Source organism: Crassostrea angulata, chromosome 2 (genome assembly GCF_025612915.1).
Source record: "Crassostrea angulata isolate pt1a10 chromosome 2, ASM2561291v2, whole genome shotgun sequence".
Taxonomy (NCBI): domain Eukaryota; kingdom Metazoa; phylum Mollusca; class Bivalvia; order Ostreida; family Ostreidae; genus Magallana; species Magallana angulata.
The window spans coordinates 61,379,505-61,405,162 of record NC_069112.1 but is presented as its reverse complement, the minus strand read 5'-3'; the positions used below and the strand labels follow the sequence as shown (position 1 = coordinate 61,405,162).

General features: G+C 35.5%; 2 protein-coding genes and 1 long non-coding RNA gene across 3 annotated transcripts; all 3 read right to left on the bottom strand.

Annotated features, from left to right (window-relative positions):
- Positions 1–910: 910 nt before the first annotated feature.
- LOC128170849 (uncharacterized) lies at positions 911–4,405 on the bottom strand. The gene is made up of 2 exons (XM_052836601.1): positions 4,152–4,405; positions 911–3,485 (listed from the first exon to the last, which is right to left on the bottom strand). The coding sequence occupies exons 1-2, from the start codon at positions 4,166–4,168 to the stop codon at positions 1,802–1,804; spliced, it is 1,701 nt and encodes a 566-aa protein (XP_052692561.1). The 5' UTR covers positions 4,169–4,405; the 3' UTR covers positions 911–1,801.
- Positions 4,406–5,068: 663 nt separating this feature from the next.
- Positions 5,069–5,751, bottom strand: LOC128170854 (uncharacterized). The gene is made up of 3 exons (XR_008241928.1): positions 5,647–5,751; positions 5,294–5,429; positions 5,069–5,124 (listed from the first exon to the last, which is right to left on the bottom strand). It is a non-coding gene; the product is annotated as an uncharacterized LOC128170854 (long non-coding RNA).
- Positions 5,752–5,919: 168 nt separating this feature from the next.
- On the bottom strand, positions 5,920–12,586 carry LOC128174614 (uncharacterized). The gene is made up of 7 exons (XM_052840125.1): positions 12,332–12,586; positions 8,358–8,406; positions 8,213–8,272; positions 7,891–7,935; positions 7,473–7,556; positions 7,197–7,374; positions 5,920–6,070 (listed from the first exon to the last, which is right to left on the bottom strand). The coding sequence occupies exons 2-7, from the start codon at positions 8,398–8,400 to the stop codon at positions 5,920–5,922; spliced, it is 561 nt and encodes a 186-aa protein (XP_052696085.1). The 5' UTR covers positions 8,401–8,406; positions 12,332–12,586.
- Between the last annotated feature and the right edge of the window lie 13,072 nt (positions 12,587–25,658).

The window sequence follows — 25,658 nt, the reverse complement described above, 5'->3', positions numbered from 1 at the left end:
AAAGTCCCAGAAATGATCTTAGCTCTTTTTGGTTCTTTGGAGTGGGAAATGATTGGACAGCATCAGTTTTTGACACATCTGCTTTAATACCATCTTTTGCCAAAACATGTCCAAGGTATTTCACCTCTGGAAGAGCGAAGTAACATTTACTTGGTTTCAGTGTAAGGCCAGCTGATTGGAGTCGTCTGAAGATTTCATCTAGGTGTTTAAGATGGTCCTTAAAGGAGTTGGAGAAGACAAGGATGTCATCTACATACACCAGGCATGTCTTCCAATTGAGTCCTCTTAGAACGTGAGTCATCAGCGCTTGGAAGCTGGCAGGTGCGTTTACGAGACCAAAGGGCATCCTCTTCCATTGGTACACGCCAGTGGGGGTTACAAAGGCAGATTTGTGTTTGGTTTCTTCATCCATTGGTATTTGCCAGAATCCTGAAGCAAGATCCAAGGTGGAGAAAAATTTAGCCTGTGTGGTACCGATAGTGTCAAACACATCCTCTAGACGAGGCAGAGGGAAAGTAAATTGCTTGGTGACTGCATTGAGTTTTCGGTAGTCCACAGCGAAGCGAAGTTGGCCGTTCTTTTTCTTCACCATGACAACAGGGCTTTGCCACATGGAGTCGGATTCCTCAATTATGTCAGTGTCTAGCATTTCTTGGAGTTGGCGATTCATTTCGGCATTTGTTTGAGGTGACTGTCTATAGAACCTTTGCCGAATTGGTAACGCATCACCGGTTTCTATCTTGTGTGGTTGTGTATTGGCTTGGCCAAGTTCTTTTAAATCAGTTGCAAACACAGAACGGTGATTATTTAGAAATGTCAGAAGTAACTGTTTTTGTTCATCTGATAGGTCAGCATTGTTGAGGTCAAAGTTATGTGGTTCATTACTTGTATTAGGAGAGATGGTCTGGTTATCTTCAGAAGTCTCCATGGTGAACACAGTGGCTGGATCGACGATTGTTGCTGATGCGATCACTGTAGTTGCATTGATTCTGACTCGTTTTGTTGTTGGGTTGATGACTTGAATAAAGGCTTTGTTGTCTTTAGTGTCGACTATACATTTAGCACCTGCAAGTCGCAGTGATGGTAATTTTGGGTTTGGTTCGAGAAGTACACATGAATCTTTGGGCACATTTGATAGGAACACTGGAAGTAAAGTTACAGACTGTTTTGGAATTATGGTAAATTTTGAAACTCGTGCAAGTCCAGTGTTGGTGTCGATGGCATATGCTGTATCTTCTGAGTCACGCACATAAAGAGTGTTGTTTTCTGCATTGAAAATTCCATCATTTGCTTGAAGAAAGTCCAATCCAAGAATTAGAGGTTGGTGAAAGGATTGAAACACATGGAATTTATGGTTAATGATGGGTCCATTGAATGACACAGGAAGAGTTATAGCACTAAGGCTTGCATGTCGTTCACCTCCAACAGCGACTGCATCTTTAATGTTGGAAGTATTTAGTTGGCCTCGGGTAATACCAAGTTTTGTTAGGAGTTGAGCACTAATACAGGAAATACTTGCACCGGTGTCTACCAAAGCTCTGAAATGTCTTCTGTAAATAGTCACATTGACTGTATTCTTTTCGACTGGGATGATGAGGTTGACATTTCTTGACGATGGAGATGTTGAATGTCGTTTTGATGGGGGGTTTTGAGTTTTGTTAGCACTAGTTGGTAACCGTTTGTTAGTTGAGGGTTTGGACTGGGAAGAGGAAGCATTAGTAGTGGAATGGTGGTTAGGGTTGTGGTTAGTGTGATGCTCAGAGTGATGCTGCCTATCCTTTTTGAGGATAGGCGCGAATCCCTATCTTCGTAAAGAGTGGTTATGTTGTTGTTTGAAGGAATTTTTGTTGTGAGGTTTGGTGTTTGTGAAAGGTTTAGTGCACATGCGGCTAAAGTGGTGAAAGTTTTTACAGTTGTAACATCTAGTGTTAAATGCAGGGCATGAACTTCTAATTTGGCATGACTTACCACAACCAGCGCACATGGAGCTCTCTCCCTCACTCATGCGTCTCCTTTCTGGGTGTCGGCCTGGAGTCGAGTCTCGTCGATTCCGGTTTTGTGGTGAATTGTTGTGGCGAAAGTTTGAGTTTCTAGACCGATCACTGCTGAAGTCCCTGAAATCTTCCCTGGGTTCAAAACTTCTGCGTCGGGAGCCATCACGTCCTCTGGAGTGGTCACGGTAAGGGGATTTGTAACGACCTCTGGAAGTGTCACTGTACTGATTGTGTCGATCTCTGGAATCATCTCGGTACTGTTCATGTCGACCTCTGGAATCATCTCGGTACCGTTCGTGTTGACCTCTGTAAGTGTCTCGGTACCGTTCATGTTGACCTCTGGAATTGTCGCGGTATTGATCTCGTCTTTCTTCCTCTCTGCGTCGATCAAAGTGTTGAGCCTCTTGAAGACGGTCTGCTAAGGCGTTGATCTGAGTGGAGACTGTTTGCTCTATGTGGCTATTTATCGACCTACTTAGTTCAGTCATGTCAAACGAGGTGTTGGGAGTCATGAAGGACACATGCTGGTCACATCCTAGTTCAAGTTGGACCAGGGAAATGTCTTTACGCAGCGCTTGAAAAGTCTGAGGTTCCCTGGCCAGAACACGCCCTCTTAGGTTTGTGTTAAGTCCATTTGCAATAAACTGGACCTTGTAGGCTTCGTCAAGATCATGATGAGCCAAGGCCAGTCGTTCTGCCCTCTCAAGATATTGTTCACATGTTTCATTGGGTTCTTGCTTTATACTAAGCATGGCAGTCTTGTGCGCAGATGGTTTAAATCTTTCACTTAAAAGATCCTTGAACCCTTGTAAGTTTTGAAACTGTCCTGGGTTGATGGTCTGAAACCAGGTTCCAGCGCTGCCTTCTAGAAGACAAGGAATATAGTCAAGAACAGCATTGTCAGTGATCCTATGGAACTTCTGCCACGCACTGAGCTTGGATAACCAAATACATGGTGATTCAGTGCCATTAAATTTTGATAATTGGGCAATAGTAGCCATGTTTGTTAGGTTAATTGAGTCTAATGGAATGCTATCACTGATATAAAGTTGTTCAGAAAACTGCTGATCTTCGGTTCTCTCTGCGTCTCGAGAATCAATGTGTTGATGCTCTGTATCCTCAGCTGGGATGTTTTCACTGTTTTCTGTTTGTGGGTCTGCTTCTTCGGTGATTGCAGGCTCGTTAAAATGAACCTGCACGTCCTCAGCTGGTAGGTTGGTTTCACTCAAGTGAATCTGTTCCTCTGTTTCCACAAGAGGATGGTCTGCCCCAGTTTCTTGGTGGCCAGCAGCGTTGTCCAACGTTGGTTGCTGCTGGGACTCAGCGGTACTGGACTGGGAGTGTTGTCCTGTCTCTGTATCCTCTGGTGAGGTTAGGAAGCTGGGAGTCCTATTCCTCAGGTTGTAGTTCAGTGGTCTGGGATTGTTCGGATCTCTGCACCAACTTATCACCGTGTGATTGGGGCTCTGGTGATAACTAATAATATTCAACCTGAAATACAGGACAGGAGACAATATAAAATTCACTTCTTTATTATTTGGAGTCCGTCGCAAAAGTGTGTAATCAATTATAAACACAATAAAAGATATAAAACAATGGTACACTGCATATTTAAAATGAATGTGCATAATGATGTCACAGAAAAGTTCATGTGTTAATTAAAACACCATTATATAATCACACAATTCATATCAGGTACAATAACATGTCTACTATATATCTTTATCGTGAAAATAAATGAATAAAATCAAAATGAAATATTAATCTTAAAAGGGGAGAATTAGCTTACAATAGTTATGCTTGGCTATGAGAGGGGATTGAAAGCAACAGACCAAAAATAGAAAATCACATGTTATTGTTTACATCAACAATTTCCAGTCAACACCAGACAAGATCATGACTTCCGGTTACAGGGGGGGGGGGGTGCCTATCAAAGCTTTCACACCTAGTCCAGCTTTACTTAAAATCTAATATACTATATACAAACATACTACAACTCAAAATCTAAACCCTAATCAATATTTCTTTTGCACATCAAACAAAAGTACAAAATGCTCGACTTAACCTTACAGTCTTTGAAGTTTTTTCTTGATTTACAAGTTATCAACATATATCATAAAAAGCATAACCACATATCACAAAAATAACTTTACTTACATGATTACTTTCTGCATATTTGTTTTCGTTAAGTATTAAATATGAAAAGCAGCACAATGTACTGCGCGTTTACACAACACGCTTTGTTTACAAGGCTAAATTAGAAACCCGTAAAAGACAGATATGCAATATCCGAAAAAGTCTTAACTTTAAAAATTAAGTTACAACTTGTGGTTTGTAAAATTGATTTAAAAATAGGAAATACCATTATGTGAGTTGTTACAAAAATTAAAACTTAATTTGTCTTTCTGAATGAAATTGTGAAAATCAAAAGATAACATTCTTAGAATTATTTGTCAAAACAGATAATTGTTTAAAAGCTTTTCATCATGAAGTGATGAACACTTCTTCTAAAGTGCAAAGTTAAACATGTTAAGTACAAAGTAAAAATAATTCAAATACAAATATTCTACATTACCTGAAATACAGGACAGGAGACAATATAAAATTCACTTCTTTATTATTTGGAGTCCGTCGCAAAAGTGATCGGACAAAACCCTGTAGCGTCCCCTGTCCTGGCATTGAGTTGTTCTTGCTATTAATTGATACAAAGAATCGTAAAGAAAAATTCACTCATTGCTTACATCAAAGAGGCGGATTGACACGATGGTTTTGCGATACAATGCGTATTACGTAATTATAAAAACAGCGGATGTCTTTGAAGGATAAATCTAAAAGCATATATTTAATTAGCTCGGATGGCACTAATTGATTTAACAACTGTGCGTGTGAATTATCGACAGATGGCCTCAAGTTATTTATCTAAGTAAATCTTATGTAAAATTGATTAAAGTCAATAAATATAAAATATAAGTTTTCAAAATTAAAAATATAATAAATTATGTGGAACTTATAATAAATTATAAGGAAATGGTCAAAAATAGAAAAATATATTTGAGGGTCAAAATGACACCATGATAGGTCTGCCACTTACGGTGTCCATCAACAGAGGTTCCCCAGTCTCATTCCATGACTAAAATTCGAGAGAATATATATATATATATATATATATATATATGTGTGTGTGTGTGTGTGTGTGTGTGTGTGTGTGTGTGTGTGTGTGTGTGGAAAAATATAGGGGAAAATATTGACTTGCAGCCTCTGTTGCTACCAAAATGAAAGTACTTTGTTAGTATATTTACCTTATCTGTGGACCAGCTTTTCCAAAGAATTCTTGCTTTCCCACTTTCGTCCTGTACAATTTTAAATATGTGGGGTCTGCTGTGGTTTCTCATTGAATTGAGAAATGGGGTCACCCACTCACTTATATTGTAAATTCTAAAACAGAGCAATAAATGTGTCATAGATATATTCAATATTAAATTGTATTGGATATTAACTGATAACATGGTGAGAAATGGGTACGAAATGACCTAGTTTTATTTATTGAAGAATGTGGTGAATTTTTTTAGATTTCATATTTTTTATTAATACATAATCTCCCAGAATTTTAAATTTCAGGGGGTTGGATCTTCTCCCATCCTAAAATTCTTACTGATGTGTCCTCACGCTGTGTGATCGCGGGGTGTAACATTTTTCAAAACTGTCCATCAATTTCTCAAGTGTGAGGGCCGAGTGCCTCATAAGCCAGTGACAGAATCTGAAAATGATAGAAATATAATGTACATGTATTAACATAATTTGTTTTAAATTAGAATTTGTAGAGAGAGAGAGAGAGAGAGAGAGAGAGAGAGAGAGAGAGAGAGAGAGAGAGACTTAAAATATATATATATATATATATCCAACCAGACATTCAACCGCTAAAACACTAAATATTATAATACTTACTAAGAAATAGTTTCCTAACTTCATAAAAAGTGGAAGATGGAATTCCTAGAATCTCCCTAAATGCGGTAGTGCAAACTTCCTTGGTTCCCAGCACAAACAAAAAATTCCATGTCTGGGATTCATCATCTAATCTGCAACAATTAAGTTTGTTAAAAGTTTCATAAAACTCAATATAAAGAAATATCATTGTCTGTTTCTCATTTATACGTCTGTCTGCCTGTCTGTCTATCTCTGTCTGCATGTCTATCTCTGTCTGTCTGTCTCTGTCTGTCTGTCTCTTTTTCTCTCTTTCTCGTTTATACGTCTGTCTGCCTGCATGTCTATCTCTGTTTATCTGTCTGCCTCCATGTCTATCTCTGTCTGCATGGCTATCTCTGTCTGTATGTCTATCTCTGTCTGTCTCTTTTTTTCTCTCTCTCGTTTATACGTCTGTCTGTCTATCTCTGTCTGTCTGTCTCTGTCTTTCTGTCTCTTTTTCTCTCTTTCTCGTTTATACGTCTGTCTGCCTCCATGTCTATCTCTGTCTGCATGGCTATCTCTGTCTGTATGTCTATCTCTGTCTGTCTTTTTTTCTCTCTCTCGTTTATACGTCTGTCTGTTTATCTCTGTCTGTCTGTCTCTTTTTCTCTCTTTCTCGTTTATACGTATGTCTGCCAGCATGTCTATCTCTGTTTATCTGTCTGCCTCCATGTCTATCTCTGTCTGCATGGCTATCTCTGTCTGTCTGTCTCTGTCTGTCTCTTTTTCTCTCTCTCGTTTATACGTCTGTCTGCCTGCATGTCTATCTCTGTTTATCTGTCTGCCTGCATGTCTATCTCTGTCTGTCTGTCTGTCTGTCTCTTTTTTTTCTCTCTCTCTCATTTATACGTCTGTCTGCCTGCATGTCTTTTGCTGTCTATCTGTCTGCCTGCATGTCTATCTCTGACTGCATGTCTCTCTCTCTGTCTCTCTCATTTATTCGTCTGTCTGTCTGCATGTCTTTGTCTGTCTGTCTGCATGTCTTTGTCTGTCTGTCTGCATGTCTTTCTCTCTATCTCTGTCTGTCTGTATCGCTCTCTCATTTATACGTTTATACGTACAGTACGTTAATTCTATATCACGCAAACACAGCATATTGATTTTAATGAGTTTAATGTACATAACGAGGAGTCTGTGTTAGATGGAGTCTGTGTTAGATGATTTATAAGGATTTCAGATTTTCTGTTTCATTGCATATTGATACTTTAATGCCATGCCAGAGGATTTACTAATATTTACTGAGAATGGCTCCAAAAATAGTCCAACAGCCACTGCCTCTTTTCAGTCTTGTCCATGGATTGGTAGTTTTCACGAAGGGCGGCGAGATCAGCCTCAGAAAAACTGCCAACGCATATTGCTGTGCAGCACATAGCTGCAAGAACCATGTGAAGGGGATGCAACCTAGATCCTCGTCTCACTAAAGATATAACACCAATTTTGATAATGTTAGATGGTTTTGGCATTTCTTTAAAGACAACACTTGATACGAGTTTTAAGAAGTTTTAATTTTAAAACCTTTGTGCCCTAACTCGTTGTCTTCGTCCTCATCTGAATGCGGCGCTGGCCGCTTGGAACCGATTGGACGTCCTCGCCGTCTACCTATTTAACAAAGAAACGTTGAAGCTTACATTTGCCAATTTATTGCTTTAAAATTTGATATACAAGTGTGTAGATATATGCATATAACTGTTGAACTTGAATATTGCATACAGAATACCCCATTTGTCTGCATACGTACACATATAGTGTTTATGAATTCAGGGTTGACTGATTATGGATACTGTTAACAGAAAAGAAAACCCGGTTACATTGACAGTTTTTTTTTTGTATTTAAATTAAAACAGTTTCAATTGATTACAATATTTTTACATCTCAAGGACTGTGTTCAGTCATATACAAGAAATTTCTTCAATCCTCTATGATAACTACTTACGTTTCGGCATATTCGGACTTTCTGTACCATCTAGTTCATCATCGTCTATCAAGAAAAATTGTTTTTTGTAAAAAAAAAAAAAAAAAAAATGCTGAAAGAAATTTCACAGATTTACACCTTTAATGTAAGATTTTTTTCAAATATTATTAGCCCGTTTTCAAAGGCAAAAATAACCAATTGAAAGTTTAGGAAAGGTGCAAATCTAGAATTTATAAATGGTAGCTATATAACCCACTGTATGCGATGGATTCCAAAAATATGTTTTCAATTATCATTTTTAGCACGATGTCGATAATACTTTTATTTAAAAAAGGAATTTTACCGGTCAAGGTATCACTATCGGATGAAATGCTGGCTGAACTATCTACCTGGAATTCATCATCTTAAAAAGAAATATTAATGAATTATTATGAAACAAATTTCAATTTTCAGGATATCATAATATTGAACGACCGACCGATATTTACCTTTATCAGAGAGAGCATCATCATCTGACAGATAAGAGGCCATCTTTGTCTGCAAAAATTGTAAAATGAGAATCATAATTTCATGAGTAGGAACTTTTGATTCAGATCATTCATGGGCGTCGGAACCGGGGGGGGGGGGGTGGGGGGGGGGGGGGGGGGGGGGGGGGCTAGTAGCCCCCCACTTGTTTTGCTAAGATAGACCTAACCATTAGGCACATAGCAGAATAGAGGGTTCAGCCCCCCCTCCTACTATTTTCGCAGGAAACATAATTGTTCGGTAATGTACGTTTGAAAGATTGAGAAGCTGGAGTCAAAGGCATACTATTCCCCCCCCCCCTCCCCCCCCCCCCCCCCCCCGCCACACGGATTAGAAATTTCGTTATTTTGGAAAAAAAAAAGAAAATTTGGTAGGTAAGATTTTTTTTTGTTATTGAAACTAAAGGTATACCCCCCCCCCCCCTCTCACGGATTAGGATTTTCATGATTTTGGAATTAGGGTTTTTTTCCTCTCAATATTTCTGAGGATCAGTCTAGCCCCCCCTCCCCCCACTTTCAATTTGCTTCCGACGCCAGTGTCATTAGTATAGGACTGAAACTGAATCTTATAAATAGCCTTAGTCCTACTAACGTTAAGTATGACTTATTTGTAATAAAAGCATTGTAAGGGAATTGTTGAAGACGTATTTAGAAAGGGGGCTATAATCCTTATTTTTGTCGGTTTGTCAGTCATTCATTTCTGTCCCCACTTTTGTTATGTCTTGGCGATTAAATTCATACTTTTGTTATTCTCTCTCTCTCTCTCTCTCTCTCTCTCTCTCTCTCTCTCTCTCTCTCTCTCTCTCTCTCTCTCTCTCTCTGTTTGGGTGTATTGACGGCGGCTAGCCTCTGATGTCGGCAGAGCGTCTGCAGACTTTGCGTGGGTGTTGTGACGGCGGCTAGCCTTTGATGTCGGCTGAGCGTCTGGATACATTGCGTGGGTGTTGTGACGGCGGCTAGTCTTTGATGTCGCCAGAGCGTCTAGTTGCTGACGTCAATAAAGGGAACTTTTGTGAAATAAACTATAAGATTTCTATCCAATCAGAAAAAAACAGTGGAGGTAATGTGCTATATTTCTATAAAAGAGGCATTTACAATACATAGATGAATCGAGGGTAAATTTAATCAACATTTTTTTTTATATATAGTTGGAGTTATGTATTTTTTTTAAAGTAAGAAATATCAAGAAGATATGTGGATGTTTAAAAAATCTAACGATTTTTTATGTAGATCTGATGCAAACAAATCAACGTTACGCAGAGGCAGATTCAGCAAATTTGCAATACGTGTAAAATTTAGGATTTGAACCCCCCCCCCCCGAAAAAACCCTTAAAAACAAGGACTTTTTGCAGGGTTCTCTGTGCCTATCAAATTCAAATTTTTGATGGACATACTTTTTACTGGTATATGATTTAATTCTCCTTGTATTGCGTATTAAAATTCGCATTTGCAAATTCGCAATACTCGGGAATTTTGTATAACTAACCTCTCTCTCTCTCTCTCTCTCTCTCTCTCTCATCTCTCTCTCTCTCTCTCTCTCTCTCTCTCTCTCTCTCTCTCTCTCTCTCTCTCTCTTTCGTTCTTTCTCTCTCTCTCGAGCAAAAGTGAAAGTAGAAAAGCAGAAAGTTTCCGGTGAGGAAAAATACTTCATTCTAGCAGTGTCCAGATATCTAAGATTAGTTTGCATTGTAAGGGAATTGTATTAGTGTCCGGTAGGTTCCAACTCTATATATTTATGATGATAGATTTGCATTAAATTTGAGTAAATTAAGTTGTCATGCATGTGACATGACTATGTACCGAAGATGTAGGTATATGCACTCTTGTAGAAGCCTATAATGTTGGTTAGTACTTAATCCATAAAACCTATCTTTGTTTATCTTTATCAAAATTGAATGAAATTATCAGTAATCATTTTAAGAAGATATTTACTAGTATTTATTTCTAAAATAGATCAATATGTTGGGGGTGGGGGTTGATATTGAATGTTATTGGGGGGGGGGGGGTTGTTGGTCTTTAGGCTGTATAGATGTGTTGTGCATGAAAATGTAGTTATTGTTGCCTATCTGTTCTCACTTTCTGTATCTTTCCCCTCTCTCTAATTCTCTCTGTGTCTCTTAATTTCTCTCTCTCTCTCTCTCTCTCTCTCTCTCTCTCTCTCTCTCTCTCTCTCTCTCTCTCTCTCTCTCTCTCTCTCTCTCCATTGCGGTATGCCTTTGATTACAGCTGACAAATAATTGAATCATGAATTTTGGTTGATTTCACATGATGCAGCAAGTAGGCAAGTATTACCGTTTTACTAAAAGCGTGCCAGTTTGCTTGTCGGGACGTGCTAAAATTTTGTAGGCTGATTTCCATATTACTCATCGATTACTTGTTCGATTTCATTGATGTTATTTAAATACTAATTTGCGTATCAAACACAGAACCCACAAAGGCACCGACCAAAGACATTACACGATTTTTTGGTAGTGAATATCAACACGTGGACAGTCCAAAATTTGTTAAATGTATTTAATATATTTCCTAGAGTTCAGGTCAGACGACACGTTCCTCAATTTTTATACCTTTTTCCAGGAATTTATAATATTGATGGTTTACTACTATTTTGACAAACTTTCTTGCAAAAAAATTACAGTACCTTTGCATTTCTGCAAAATACTAGAGTATGCAATTTCCTATATAATCTCATTGAAATACACTTGAATTGCTGATATAAAAATAAATACATATACAGCACAGCAAAATTCACTATATTGGTACTCTATCTCGGCCGGAGCGGGGCTTTGAACTCACCACCTCTAGAAACTATATGCTTCTGGCAGCGAGCGGCCGCGGTTCTAACCACTCGGCCATCTAGACACATCACCACATCCAATTAAATATTAATCATTTTTAAAATAATTATAAAATCAATATTTTTTATTGAAACTCTTTATTACGAGGAGATACAAAAAAGATTCTCGAGGAACGTGTCGTCTGACCTAAGTGATTTCTAGTATAGTATGCCTACACGATTTTACTTGCACCTCCTCGACTCGGTCTTCTGCAGTTACACTGTTTCATCCATTTTCATATCGATTTCTTTAACGTTCCGGAACAAAAGACCCAACCATTTCATGACAGAAAAATGCTTTTGTTTGCTCGTACGATGCCCTTCATATACAAAAAAAATTACTTAATTATAATTCATTTTTTAAAAATATAATTCAACGATAGATGGATGGGCGATTGTATGATACCGAACTATGTATAGTTAATGTGGAATTCACTGGTTAAAGTTTTATGATATATTTCTAGGCATAATATATTTAATACATCTATTTTCTCTCTCGTTTCATTCCTCTGAAAATGACTATTTTCTTAACAAATTAAAAAATAAAAAAGATTTTTAGGATTGGTTTGTTGCAAATCGCATTTAATATTCATTCAACATACAAATAACGACAACACAAATAAATTTGATATGCAAATTAGCATTCACTTGAATGAAATCGAACAACTAGAGTAATATAATAATCAGCACATAAAAGTTTAGCACAGCCCGAAAAGCAAACTGGCACGCTGTTCGTAAAACGATAAGTGTACCCGACCTACGATTGGATAAGAGGGTTTGTGACGCAATTGTCGATTGTAGTGAATGGTCCGATGTAAAAATAAAAGTTTAACTCCGCCTATACCTCGCAAAGCATTATGGGATTTACGAATAATCAAACCAGACGAATCAAAACTCCGCCTTCTTCTCGCAAAGCATTATGCTATACGTATGCAAGTATTTGATTGATAAATACTTAACTTCTTATAAGTAATTATAATATATAGCGCTCACACACACCACACACATTGACTATACTGTTTATGTATTTATAAAAATGCTCATTATTTTCTCTTAAAACTCATTATGTACAGCTAAATATAAATTAAAACAAAAAAATTACCCCTTTTTGCTTAGTGAAGTTTCCTTCTTCCTTTTCTTCTTGAATTCTTGAATTCTTTCAATGTTCGCAGACGCTTGTCGCTATTATGCAATTTGACGTCACATATAGTGGAACTGACGTCACTAAATGCACTATGGTTGATCAAAGGATCATGTATAGATCTATAATATGTTCACGTCAAAACATCAAAATCTCATAGATAATCATGTAGTTAATTTATTCAAAATTGAAACATTATAATCAATCCACATTGGTGTATAGTCGTCGGAACCGGGAGAAGGGGGGGGGGGGGGCACCCCCCCCCCTCCCCACTTTTTTGTTGTTGAAATTTTATACATAGCCTAGTAAGCCTTCCAAAGACCTTTTTTTTTTTCCTTGTCAAGATATTTGATAAGTCTACCCCCCCCCCCTTTCAATTTGCTTCCGACGCCACTGCGGTGTAATCATCAGAGGATATGTATGTTTCCACTCACGCATTTTATTCACTTTGTCAAACTTGTCGGTTATTTATTTTTTAAAAGTTATGACAGAAAAAAAAACAATGGAATGTATACTGGAACATAAAAAATATAAAATAAATAGAGAACAATTCTATGTACATATGATATATATAAGTATTAACTGTTTACAAATATCATTTACTTTATAATAATGTATGCATGCGTAATCATGATAGGCAAATTCGCCAATCTTTCCTAAAATATAACGTAACTCCACCCCATCATCCGATCAGATTCGCTTTGTATACACATGTATTGTGAACTTTTTAAAAGGCGGTTACCTTGGATGATTTCTGGTGTTGATGTAAAATGTATATTTTTACATGTTGCGAACATTTTTTTTTTTAAATATAGTTTTAGCTTGTTGGTAAATAAACATGTTTTACTCTTCTCAATTCTTGTGAAATTTACTTCTGACTGTAATGTGATAGAATGTTAATTAATGTTTATCAAACGCCTTAACTGTAACAAAGAATAAGAACATCAAAGTAATCAATTGTAGCTTTAGGAAATAAAAAGGCTGGATTGAAGAACAATGGTTTCAGCTCCCATGTGTGTTTGACACATATAGAGTTAATGCAATTACATTACAATTAGCGGATTAATGCTGGTGAATAAATGGGCGTTAACCAAGGCAATGGTCAGCTTAGGGATAAAGAAATATTCTCTGACTGAATGATTTATTCGTGTGAATTATTTAAGGAATGAATTCAATATTTATTAGTTTTATACGATATAAAATGGTTTTGAACAGTTTACGCTTTATAAACCGCGAAGCGGTTTATAAAAAAGCGTAAACTGTTCCAAACCATTTTATATCGTATAAAACTAATAAATATTGAATTCATTGCTTATAATTTAATTTTTTTTACTCTTCATTGTAGATAAAAACGGTAATTTGACCTTTAAAATGACGTAAAATTCTACAAAATTCAAACGTAACGTCAGGCGTATTGATACGTTTTTGACGTTAATCTTACTATGACGTAGGCAACATTCTTTATACGATATAAAATAATTTTTTAGCCAATCAGAAAGCGCGTTACAACCAGAATTAAATTATTTAGATGGTCAGGCCAGTAAAATTTATTATATGTTACATTTTCCCTCACTGACTGTCATATATCGGTTAACATTAAAATAGAAGTATTAATAAGCGAGTTTCCTCCTTTTTGATGATTAACAGAACACAACTCGTTTGATAAATGATCATGAGCGGGTTATGTGATTTTTCCTGCAATAAACGCTATAACCCGCATAAATCATAACACATTTTATTGTTTACATTTAAATCTTTCTTTTAACAAATTAATAAATTGATTGTAAAAAGCAAGTTATATTTATTCAGTTACTGTTAATGTTCATCAGCATGTTGCTAAAAGAAACAGACAAATGGTTTACTTTGAATTTGGTAGATACCCTGTACAAAGAAAACTTAGTATTTTGAAATACTGGTGTAGCTTGCTGACAACAAATAAGACCGCGGAACATTAACTGGCAAGATTGGAAATATACAGCTAACGTCAGTTTCACCCGTTACATTCAAAACATTTGAAATGGGCGGTGATAAATTGACGCGGACGTCTGAGAAAACATTCGATTGAGACTGAAAAGTGTATTTTTCCATCCCCCTCAGCGTTTCTCACTTAATACCATAAAATTTAGAGCGATTGAAAAACATTTTATTTCGTATCAGCAAATTTCATTTGTGGCTTATCAGATATACATAATTTATGGATGAAAAGATTCTGTGTTATAAATTTGGATTTATGTCGGAAATACATGTTTCAGCATTTTGTCATTTTTATTTGTTTTATGCACTGTTGGATATTTGAATATCCAACTGACGGGCGGTTGGATATTAAAAATATCCAACTGCCCATCAGTTGGATACGCCGCTTATATCGACATTGTTGAATATTTCAGAGGTACATGAATATTTATGAAAATTCCGTAACTGATGTTTAGACCGCGAAACAGTATACACGGGTTTTAACGTTAACTTTACTCAACTTTATTTATAATAGAATAATATATTATAGTATAATTATAATTGAAATATAATTATTCTTAACGAACGTTTTCAGAAAATTCACCAACACTGACTGCACACGTTTTTTTCGATCGTTTTAACTTATATAGCAAGTTAGAACCATTGAGGTGGATTGAAAATACACTTCCAATACCTACAGTTTCAATCCAATGTTTTCTCAGACGTCCGCGTCAATTTGTCCCCGCCCATTTTAAATGTTTTGACTGTAACAAATGCAATTCACGTAAGCTGTATATATCCAATCTTGCCAGTTATGCTCCGCGGTCTTAATTGTATACTGCAGACCTGTTATAAGGAATTGTTATATGAATATACATTCTATTGTTTTTCAATTAAATTCCTTGATGTTTAAATGCCTATATTTACATTATCCAGTGTCTTTGCCTGTGATAACACTACGTATCGATTTTGTACTATATAACTCATAATACAAACGACGCCAAATCGAGGCGCCAGCGGGCTTTGTTTATTTATATTTAAATATTCAATCGTACGATGGCCTAAGATTATATAAATATAAGTAATAAGGAATCATTCTTTGAATATTATGAGATGATTATTTCGGTCGGGGCGTGATCAAATCTATCATAAAGCCCTTCGGGCTTTATTGGATTTGATCACGCCCCGACCAAAATTATCACCTCATAATACTCAAAGAATGATTCCTTATTCCTTATCTAAATGCAACACCTATTCACTGCGTATGAATTTACGAGTAATTTACAACAGTGATTTCTATGTTATCGGTTAAAAAATGCATTTCATGAATGTTGTCAAAACACCATGTTTTATAATTATTCAACAAAAAAGTTGACTTTATTGTTAAAAGCAACATTTCAAGAATTATTTATCATGGATTATATTTTCAGGCTCGTCGATCTCATCTCACGTACAGTCTATGTGAAAACCAGTTTAAACCGGTTTTACAAAACAGCTGTTCTTGCTGTTACTTATTCACTCCCTCCGTGATCTGTACTTTATATCGATTTATTTAAGTAAACAATTGATTTTTTCAGTAAGGGAATGTAAATATAAGCATTAAATGCGCGTTATTCAATTTGTCTGCTCACCTGACGGCAGTTATTTACACGACGACGTAAAAAAAAAAAAATCATTCAATGCTATAATGAAAAACAACAGGAAAAATGTATATACAAATGTATATATCTAAATCTGTTATAAATGTCCCATATTTTATTAATGTATGGGGGGGGGTTTTTTCATTGAAAATAATGAATTACCTCAAACATGAATCAATGTGTATTTGCTTTACATGCCTGTTAATCAAATTTCATTAAAAGAATATTCCAAAAATATCCCTAAGAATTGTATTTTTCACCTTCATCTATAGAATAAGCGTAATTATAACAGTCAAGTTATACAATTGTCGATATATCTTTCTACTGGAATGATTACAGAAATAACTTCTGTTTGAGTAGAAAGTTGCTTCAGGGAATTTATTCTTAGTTATATATTGGTAAATCTGCTGCCGTGTGAAGAATATCAATGATAAAAGTTTGTTTTTTAAATATTCAAACTTTGTATAATCCCAAGGATGATAGGCAACAAACCAATTTTCAAATATGAATACTAAAATGCATACCCTGATATATTATCAAAACCGATTTGGTTGGATTTTTCCTATAGCGTCACGATAATTTCTGTCAGCTAGTCATGCATAAATTATACACGCCGTCGTTTGTGAAAACTTTATGATTGGTTAACTCCTTTTCTTAGGCGGAGTTACTAGTATCAGTAAACGCTTATGCAATGCCAGAGCTGAAGGATTTCTCATAATAGTTCATTTTCCCCCATTATGGAGTCATTATTGACTATCCCCTATGTTTAAATTCTGTGCAAAACTAAAACACACACACACACACACACACACTCTCTCTCTCTCTCTCTCTCTCTCTCTCTCTCTCTCTCTCTCTCTCTCTCTCTCTCTCTCTCTCTCTCTCTGTAAACGGGCGTTAAACCATAGCCTCAAGCGACGGTCCAAATTACGACGTTATAAAAAATATAATATTTAAAAGTTGCATGTGCTAAGTGTTCATTTCATGTAAATACCGTAAATGTATAATGCACATGTATTACCAACTAACTTGCCAGTCGAAGTGATAGATATGCATTCCTTGATTTCTACACCTTTCGATCGGCAATCGACTGTCAATACATATAAAAGAATTGAACGATAGTGTGAAAGAACGAGACGGAAGTGGAGAGTGCAAGGGGGTTTGTACATGTGCGTCTTCATTAGGCCAATGTCCGATTCGTTTCTCTTCTGTTGCCCTATCACTTTCGGTGTAAATATATACACTAAAATATCCCCAAACAATTTACTGCAGATTTCTTTATTTTACCTGTCTCTGAACCACCGATCACCATCTCCATTTAGGGGATTATACATGTACACTGGTTTGTTTACATACATAAAAAATACAGCTCTTGATCCGCTTTCCAAGCCGGATAAAGGTTGTTTAATAGGAGAAAGTTTGGGTCGAGAAAAGCTACCATTATTAACAGTAGTAAACTAAATGAAGAATTATTTAAATGGTTTATTTGCACAAAATATGGTATGGTATGATGTAAATCTTTTCAAAAATAGCGTTATTTTTATGCTCGGTAAATTGCAGTAAAGTTTTTTTGTACATGTAAGTATTGTATGCACTGTAACTTTATATTTACTAACCCACAATTTCTACATAAAGCTACAGCTATATATGTACATGTATGTACCGTATGTATGTTTTATCACAAGTCTACACTTTCGAAAAAATAGCCCAATTTCGACAGTCACGAGTACCCATGTGAATTTTTCATTCTCTGATATGTTGCTGTTCTGTCCGTGCATAATTTAGTCTGAGTTATTGTCTTGCTTTTTACCTAAGAAAATATTTTTAAAAAGCTTCTACGTAGTACACTGTCTGTAACAGATGGATTTTTTCTATCAAGTCAAGAAATAATTATACATATATATAAACTGACACATTTACACACAGCTAGGGTTATATGCATATTGATCAGCAATATTAGTTGCAAACTATCTACAGGAATCTAGATGTAGCACTAGCTAGAACCCCCAGTGTTTCTGTGCTGAAAGTGACTGGTTAATGATCCATGCAGTGATGCACTATATACCGCTCACCATGCAGTTGTATTACAAGCTAGCTAGCACACAGCAGAGGGTGATTAAGGATCAAAGGGTGCATATACTACTAAGACAGCGGAACATTAACTGGCAAGATTGGAAATATACAGCTTACGCCAATTTCACTACATTTGAAATGGGCGGAAACAAATTGACACGGACGTCTGAGAAAACATTGGATTGAAACTGTAGTTATAGGAAATGTATTTTCAATCCACCTCAGCATTTCTAACTTGCATACTAATGTAAAGCGGTCGACAAACATTTTAATTAGTATCAGAAAAGCGGTTGAACAAAATTTTATTTCATCAGTAAGTATATATCAGCAAATGTGAAAAAATACCAATTCGGAGATATCATACGCAGGACAAAGCATTGTCCGATGACTTCTTATATGAAACATTTTATATATTCTATTATTGGATATATTTTAATCTTTGATTGTTCTTCTCTGTGAATAAACCCCACTTGATATCAGACTTGTGACAACTGATTCTCTGATGTCATCGGACAATGCCTTGCCTTGCGTATTATCTCTCCTGAATTGAGATCTTCTCATATTTGCTGATTATATACTTATTGGTAAAATAATTTTTTTAAATCACTTTGCTGATACTAAATATAATGTTTTTCGATCGCTTTAATTAACATGTATATAGCAAGTTAGAAATGACGAGGTGGATTGAAAATACATTTCCTATAACTACATGTACAGTATCAATCCGACGTCCGTGTCAATTTGTTCCCGCATATATCAAATGAGTGAAATTGACGTACGCTGTATATTTCCAACCTCGCCAGTTAATGTTCCGCAGTCTAGAAGCAAAAATGAGTGCAAAATGTTAGGATGACTGGCTACATTAAAGTACATGCAACACACGGTCGGTGACAATTTCATGAATGAGCCAATGAATATAGTTCTTATGTGCAATTATACTGTACCTTATATTGATTTTTAAAAATGTCAATTACAAGATAAATAATTATACGCGTGCACAAAATGAATAAAGCAGAAAAAGAGCACTTGATGAATGCTTTAACGTTTATAATGCCTGAAAAGATGGAAGTAGATCAATACAATTTATTACACTTTCAATTTCTTTATTCACCAATTAATGGCCCTCAAGGGGCAACACGAAGAATGTACATACAACATCCAATGTACATAAAACATTCAATAAACATACTAGTATACAAGAGGGAAAGAGTTGGATGATTGAAAGAGCTAGGACAGACATGCACATTAAATTAGTGTATATATATATATATATGTGTGTGTGTATGTAAAATATTACAATTGTTATAGCATTTTATATTAGGTACTGATTCTATTCATCTCATCTGCATGTTCAAATGCTTCGACTTTACAAAACATTTACTTTGTTAGTTTCGTTAATCAACATGCCCGGCTATCTCCGTAAATCTGCATGTCGAAGATACCTGAGCGTCTGATTCAGGGTTGACACTACTTATGCCAATATGAAAAATGTCAAATCTTGAAAATATTACGTAACAGGAAAAAATTCCGTCATATTTAGATGTATTTGCGAGATGTGCACACTAAAATGAGCTTCATAACAGAGGCTACAACGTGGAGGCGTATCAAGAAATTTCAACAACAAACAAAATAAATAAGAATAGTGTATAATGATATCGAATTTCTTGAAGATTCTTGCATATACATATAAATGGTTTGCGGAGACTATCATTGTTAGTAAATAATGAAATAATATTGATTACAGCATAGAAAATGTTAGAAATGATTGGTCCCAACAGATTAATTTTAATTTGGAACAGTATAAATAGTGTATTAATTAATGTTTACACATCATTAAGGTTTTCCGCTCTCAGCGGAAAACCTTACTATTATTCTGAAAAAATTTCAAATTTCTTATTATTTTTTTTTTTCTTCTAGACGCCAACTTTGATCCTTCATATCTCGCTCGTTTGTTCTCCGATTGTTTTGAAATTTTCAGGACTGATAACATGCCGCGTGATGTTGTCGTTGCATATTTTAGTTGAGAAAAATCCTTATCCGGTTTTGAGTTATTCCCCTTTTAGTAAAATTTAACGACTTCTTTTGTCCTGGGGTTTTAGCTTTAACGATGACTGGCAGAGTCTCAAAGATGGGCTGGTTTGGAAGCTAATACATTGAATTTGTGCGAGATATATTTTATTTATTATTTAAATGCAATTAAAATGGGTGGTATAGATGTTGAAACAAAGGTAAGAAAAAAAATCAAAAAAAATCGCGTATTTTCCGTGTTAGTTTTCTACCTGATAAAAATTTGTTATAACATGTATTTTAAAAGTTCTTGGTCTTACCCAGACCTTTCATTCGGTATACCGAAAAAGGGGCTGGCCCTTATAATTAGGGAGTTAAAGGCGTCCAAAGTTTCTTGTCAATAACTTAAAAAGGAATAAACATTTCTAATGCATTATTGAAGCAAAGTTGTAAAGAAATTAATTGTGAATCCTTCTATAGTATTCAATTTAATGTTTTCGTAATTTATAGTCAGTATTTGCAGAAACAATTGTTGTCAGTTCGGTCCATTTTTTGTGGGGGTGCGCACGTTTATGAGGTTATGAAAGGGCTTCTTGTAATGCACTAACTGATACATGTAGCGCGCAAAAATAATTCCACATAAAATTTCCAAATGTTTTTATACATATGTACATGTTCATTTCATATAGATAAACCTCTTCGACCTTATTTTTGTTCTTTGTTTCATAACTGTGCCCCTGTCTATATTTAGATGCATTACGATACTCAGGTAACCGATCGATAGGAGAGTCGCTAGCTGTATTCAGGCCGTCGCCTAGACGACAGTGCATGTGCTTGTAGAGCTGGACAAACACATGTTTAACGCCCCACTGTGTTACTGTAACAGAGACATTTTGAATTGTTTCAGTACTGGGAGATGTGTTAATAAAATGGTTCCAATGCATGGTAATTAAACTCAACTTTTCTACAATACGTATACACGGCCGTCATATAAAGCACAATGTGTATTACTGACATGACAAATGTACGCTGGCAATTTAAACGAACGCGGGATTGCTCCCGATAGAACAATTCTTTTAAAACAAAAATAAATACTGATTTGCGATGGATATAATATAATTATCATCGTGGAGATGATTTTAAAAAGTGAACTTAATATTCGTATACGATAATATTTGAATCCAAAGCCGCTAGTTTTAAGTTACGGTTATTAGGGATATTAATTATGACTTGCCCCGCGTTTCAGGTTTTTTACTTGCAAAACATCTACAAACGAAAATACCAAACAACCTTCAGCAGCAACTTATAAATTATTTATTCCATACACAATTCTAAAGAGGTAATTAAATAAATTTTATAAATGCTTTATACTTGTATTCGCTATCTTCCATGGAAAAAAGTGGCATGGAAAAAATGTTGTTCAATGTTCATCAAATACGCTGTAGCCTTAGCAATCGAAAATAATTAACAAACTGTATATTGATAGATTGACATATCAACAAACATTCAGACCCGCAATGTGTTTTTTTTACAAGTTCTATAAAATGTAGACTCAATGACTGAATTCTTTACCGTTTTCCGTCTGGGTTATTTTGAATCACGTGTGTACGTTATGTGTTGCCATATAGATGAACACTTAAAGTGTTTAATTTTTAAAAGAAATTGTGTACATGCAGAGCAATGCAATGCTAGGACAATAAAATTCCAACAATGTATATGGTGAGGCCGGTCAGACTGATACTGGTTCTGCTTGTTCTTCAAATAGCGAATGTAAGACAAAGTGTTTGGGTGTTATATTTTAAACAAATATAAGTATGGCTTTCTTAAAAGCTTGCATTACTCAACAAAGTATTTTATTGGAATCATTCTTAGTTACCTTAGCTGCATATATGTATCGCTCGGTCTGTATCCCGGAAAAATTGACTACCATCCGAAATTTTTCGTACAAGGTCTACAGACTTGCAGCTAACATTACCTTTAAAAATACATTTTAGAATTTGCCGCTGTTTATAAATTCATTAAAAAGACGCGCAGAATCAAGTGGTAATTTGACGTTTGATATGGGATTTATGACGTCAATTTATATTGTTTTCATTAAAATTATTTCATTATTTCAAGTTTGTGGGTGAAATGAAATCAGTTTCACATGTTATATGACATTAAGATGTCCTCTCCCTACTTTTTCTGGAAGCAACTATTTCTATAAAATTTACATAAACAAATTGAATTATCATGGAGTTGCCCCCCCCCCCCCCATTTTGGTAGCATGTAAAAAAAAATAGTATCAAAATCATGAAATTATGAGTGAAATTTTGGAAAATTCAAATTTTTCTTTTCTTTTTTTGTTTGTCAAGATTTGTTGGATGAGTTGCCCCCCCCCCCCCCCCACTTTCAAAAACGATGCTACGTGCTTGGAAATTACTCATTTCTTTATTCCCCTCTTTAATAAACAAAACAAACTAACAAACATAACCGATCCAGATAAATATAATTACATGTATCAAAAATAAACTTAAAAAAACAAACTACACATTCATCCTTCACTCACAATATTGCCTTTTCGATATTTGTCATCGTTGTAGAACCGTGAAACAATCTGTTAAGTAGGTGCTTGCACGAAAAAGAACCCCTTGCTGATCTACATTTTCATTAACGCATACAAAGGAAAAATATATTTTGATTGAATTTCTTTTGATGTAAAAAAAAAAGAGAAGAAATTGGTTCTCAGTCTCTCTTTATGCCTGTTTGTTAGCGGTTAATCCAAGTTCATTTTGAATATCCTTTTGTAATTTAAAAAATGCGATGTAAATTTTTTTCCTGCAATATTTCGGATAAAGCTATGAAGAGTTGTTTCTTGAAATTTTATTAGACCATAAAATTGTAAAGTGCTAACATTGAAAATTGAGCCCGATTTCTTTCTTTTTTTAAGGTAAAACTTTATTGATTTAAAAAATGATTCTTTGAGACAAACAAATTGACATAATCAATAAGAGTTTGACAATCTCTATCTGCAGGTATGTAGCTTTTAGTCAGAAAAAGAATCGGATGGACGACCTAGGACACAGATCGTCCATCCGAATTTCTTGAAAATTGCCATTATTTTCGTACGCGGACGCAATACTCACCGAGACTAAATGGTTCGTATCTTAAGTTTTAAGTTTTAACTGCTTTGAAAGGTAATATTGGTTTTCTGATAATTATGAACATGAATAATTAAATAAAAATGGTTAAAATTACAGTAAAATTACCGGCATCGGTCTTCTCCGTGCGCGGATCTAGAAGGGGAAGGGTTCCAGACCCCCCTCCCCCAAGCGAAATTTCTTTCAATTACATGTACATTATAAACTTACCAAATATGCCTCGGACATCCCTTGGCAAACTCAAATAACCGTCTGACTTTTCAACCCCCATCCCGGAAAAATTTTCTGATCCGCGCATGTTCCCCCTCCTCGAAATACAAAATTATTCTTCAAAACCCCTTGTAAAATTTCCAGGATCTCCGCATATATACTAAAAGATTCATTGGCGCTTGCGTTCGATAACAATGCGTGTAAAACGTTTGCCAATGGTCTTTTTACCTTCGTACCGGTCATAACCACAGTCCCACTCTGTGAATAAAATGCTGCAAATCAAACTAGAGACAACGTGTTAAGATTTGTATTTGCTTATAAACATGTAGTATCATCGTGCAAAATGCACTGTTTAATTATAAATTTTTTTTTTTACTTTACTTGTAAAATTCAACATCTGTTTCGAAATTTTTTCTCACAGTTTATTTCTTACATAGTTACTTTTTTATTTAGTGATTGACACTTTTCAGACTTTATATGTGACTTCAAAGAGACAGAGTGTCATGTCTCAAGGACTGTTAATCTCTTAAAACAACATTGTGTAATTATCAGATTTTCATTTCTTGGACATCAAAGACTCATTGAGTTTATTTAATTATTTTATATCTGTGAACCTTTCACTCAGCTTACTTATATCATTACCTGTCAATTTATACTCATTGTTAAGATTCTTATAAATAGTTATGTACAATTGTCAATGCGCAGTCTGGAATACGGCGGCCAGCCCCGGCCACGTCCGACTCTCCCAGAGTCTTGAGTCCGGAGGCCACTTCTGGCCATATCCGACTTGTTTGTAACATGTCTGTCTATTAAATTGTTATAATGTTGCCATCGTTGAGTCTCGTCCAATAATGTGGAATCCTGCATCAATTGCCTGTTTATTTCTCTGGAACTGTATACTGGTGGACCTTCGGGAATACGGCAAATCTACCCTTCGTTTTAGCTTACGGCCCACAGCGCGCCCCAACCGTTTACCTTATACACTTTACGCCAACATTCCCTTACCCGGTTCGTACTGCACACGACCGATGCAGATCCACACGAATTCTCTATCACCGTAAAATCTACGAGGTCACAGAAATATAATACTTTGTTTCTCAGTGTTTACACATCTAATATTGTACTATGGTCAGCTATCAATTTTTGTAATACGTCACAAGTATGACGCAGCTTCGACGGAAAACCTAATCGTTGCTTGCAACGAGCTCGTCTCTAGTTGCTTATATAGTTTGACCGAATGCATAAATAAATTATTGCAATCATAGGAAATCCCCAAAATCGTACTACTTGTACTGTAACTATAAACATCAATACCCAAACCAACCCACATGCAGAAACTGAAATGAAATGGTAATTGAAATATCAAATTTAACAACGAATATAACTATTTTAACACATATAGAATCCTGGTCGAGATTATATATACTTTATTTATATCGTACTGTGTATAGAGTACCTGTAAAAATAAGAAAATATATTTGTAACATTTATTTGTAGTATTCCGCCCCCCCCCCCCCTTCTTCTTCCAAGATCTAACTTCTGACACTGGATGCTGTTGTAGCTCTTCTAAGTTCAGCTGTATGACGTAACAGTTGTAACTACGTCAGATTTGGATGTATTTGCAAGATGTGCACACTAAATATGTGCTTCTTAACAGTGGCTAAAACATCGAGGCGGATCCAGAAATTTCAAAATTTTAAAGTTCGTTTTAATGCGGAACAACTACAAATTTCTTGGGGATCTTGGTGTATACATTCATTTGGTTAATGGAGAATCCTATTATCAGTATATATTAACATAATATTGATTATTATAGAATTTTTCTTCAAGAAATGATGAACCCAACAGGTTAAAATTATTTCTGCATATACAGAGAGACGTTTATTCATGTCTACACACCACTGCTTATTTGTGTAGTTTGACTAAAGAAGAAACATGCATTCAAAACGTCCATCATTCCTGTAATGTTAGAGATACCTATTATACATGTAGTATAGTAAAAATAAATAGTACTGCTTGTACTGTAATCACATGCAGAAACTGAAATAAAATGGTAATTTAAAAAATCAAATTAATGAATACAACTTGAACAACACATATAAATACCTGTTCAAGATACGTTATTTATATACCGTACTGTTAGATTACATGTACCTGTAAAATAGGAGAAAATATATCCTTGTTACGTTAATATTTCTACTTAGTAATGTGTAAACACTTAGGTAAACCCCGCTGAAATTATATTTATTTTCATGTCGCCAGGGACTG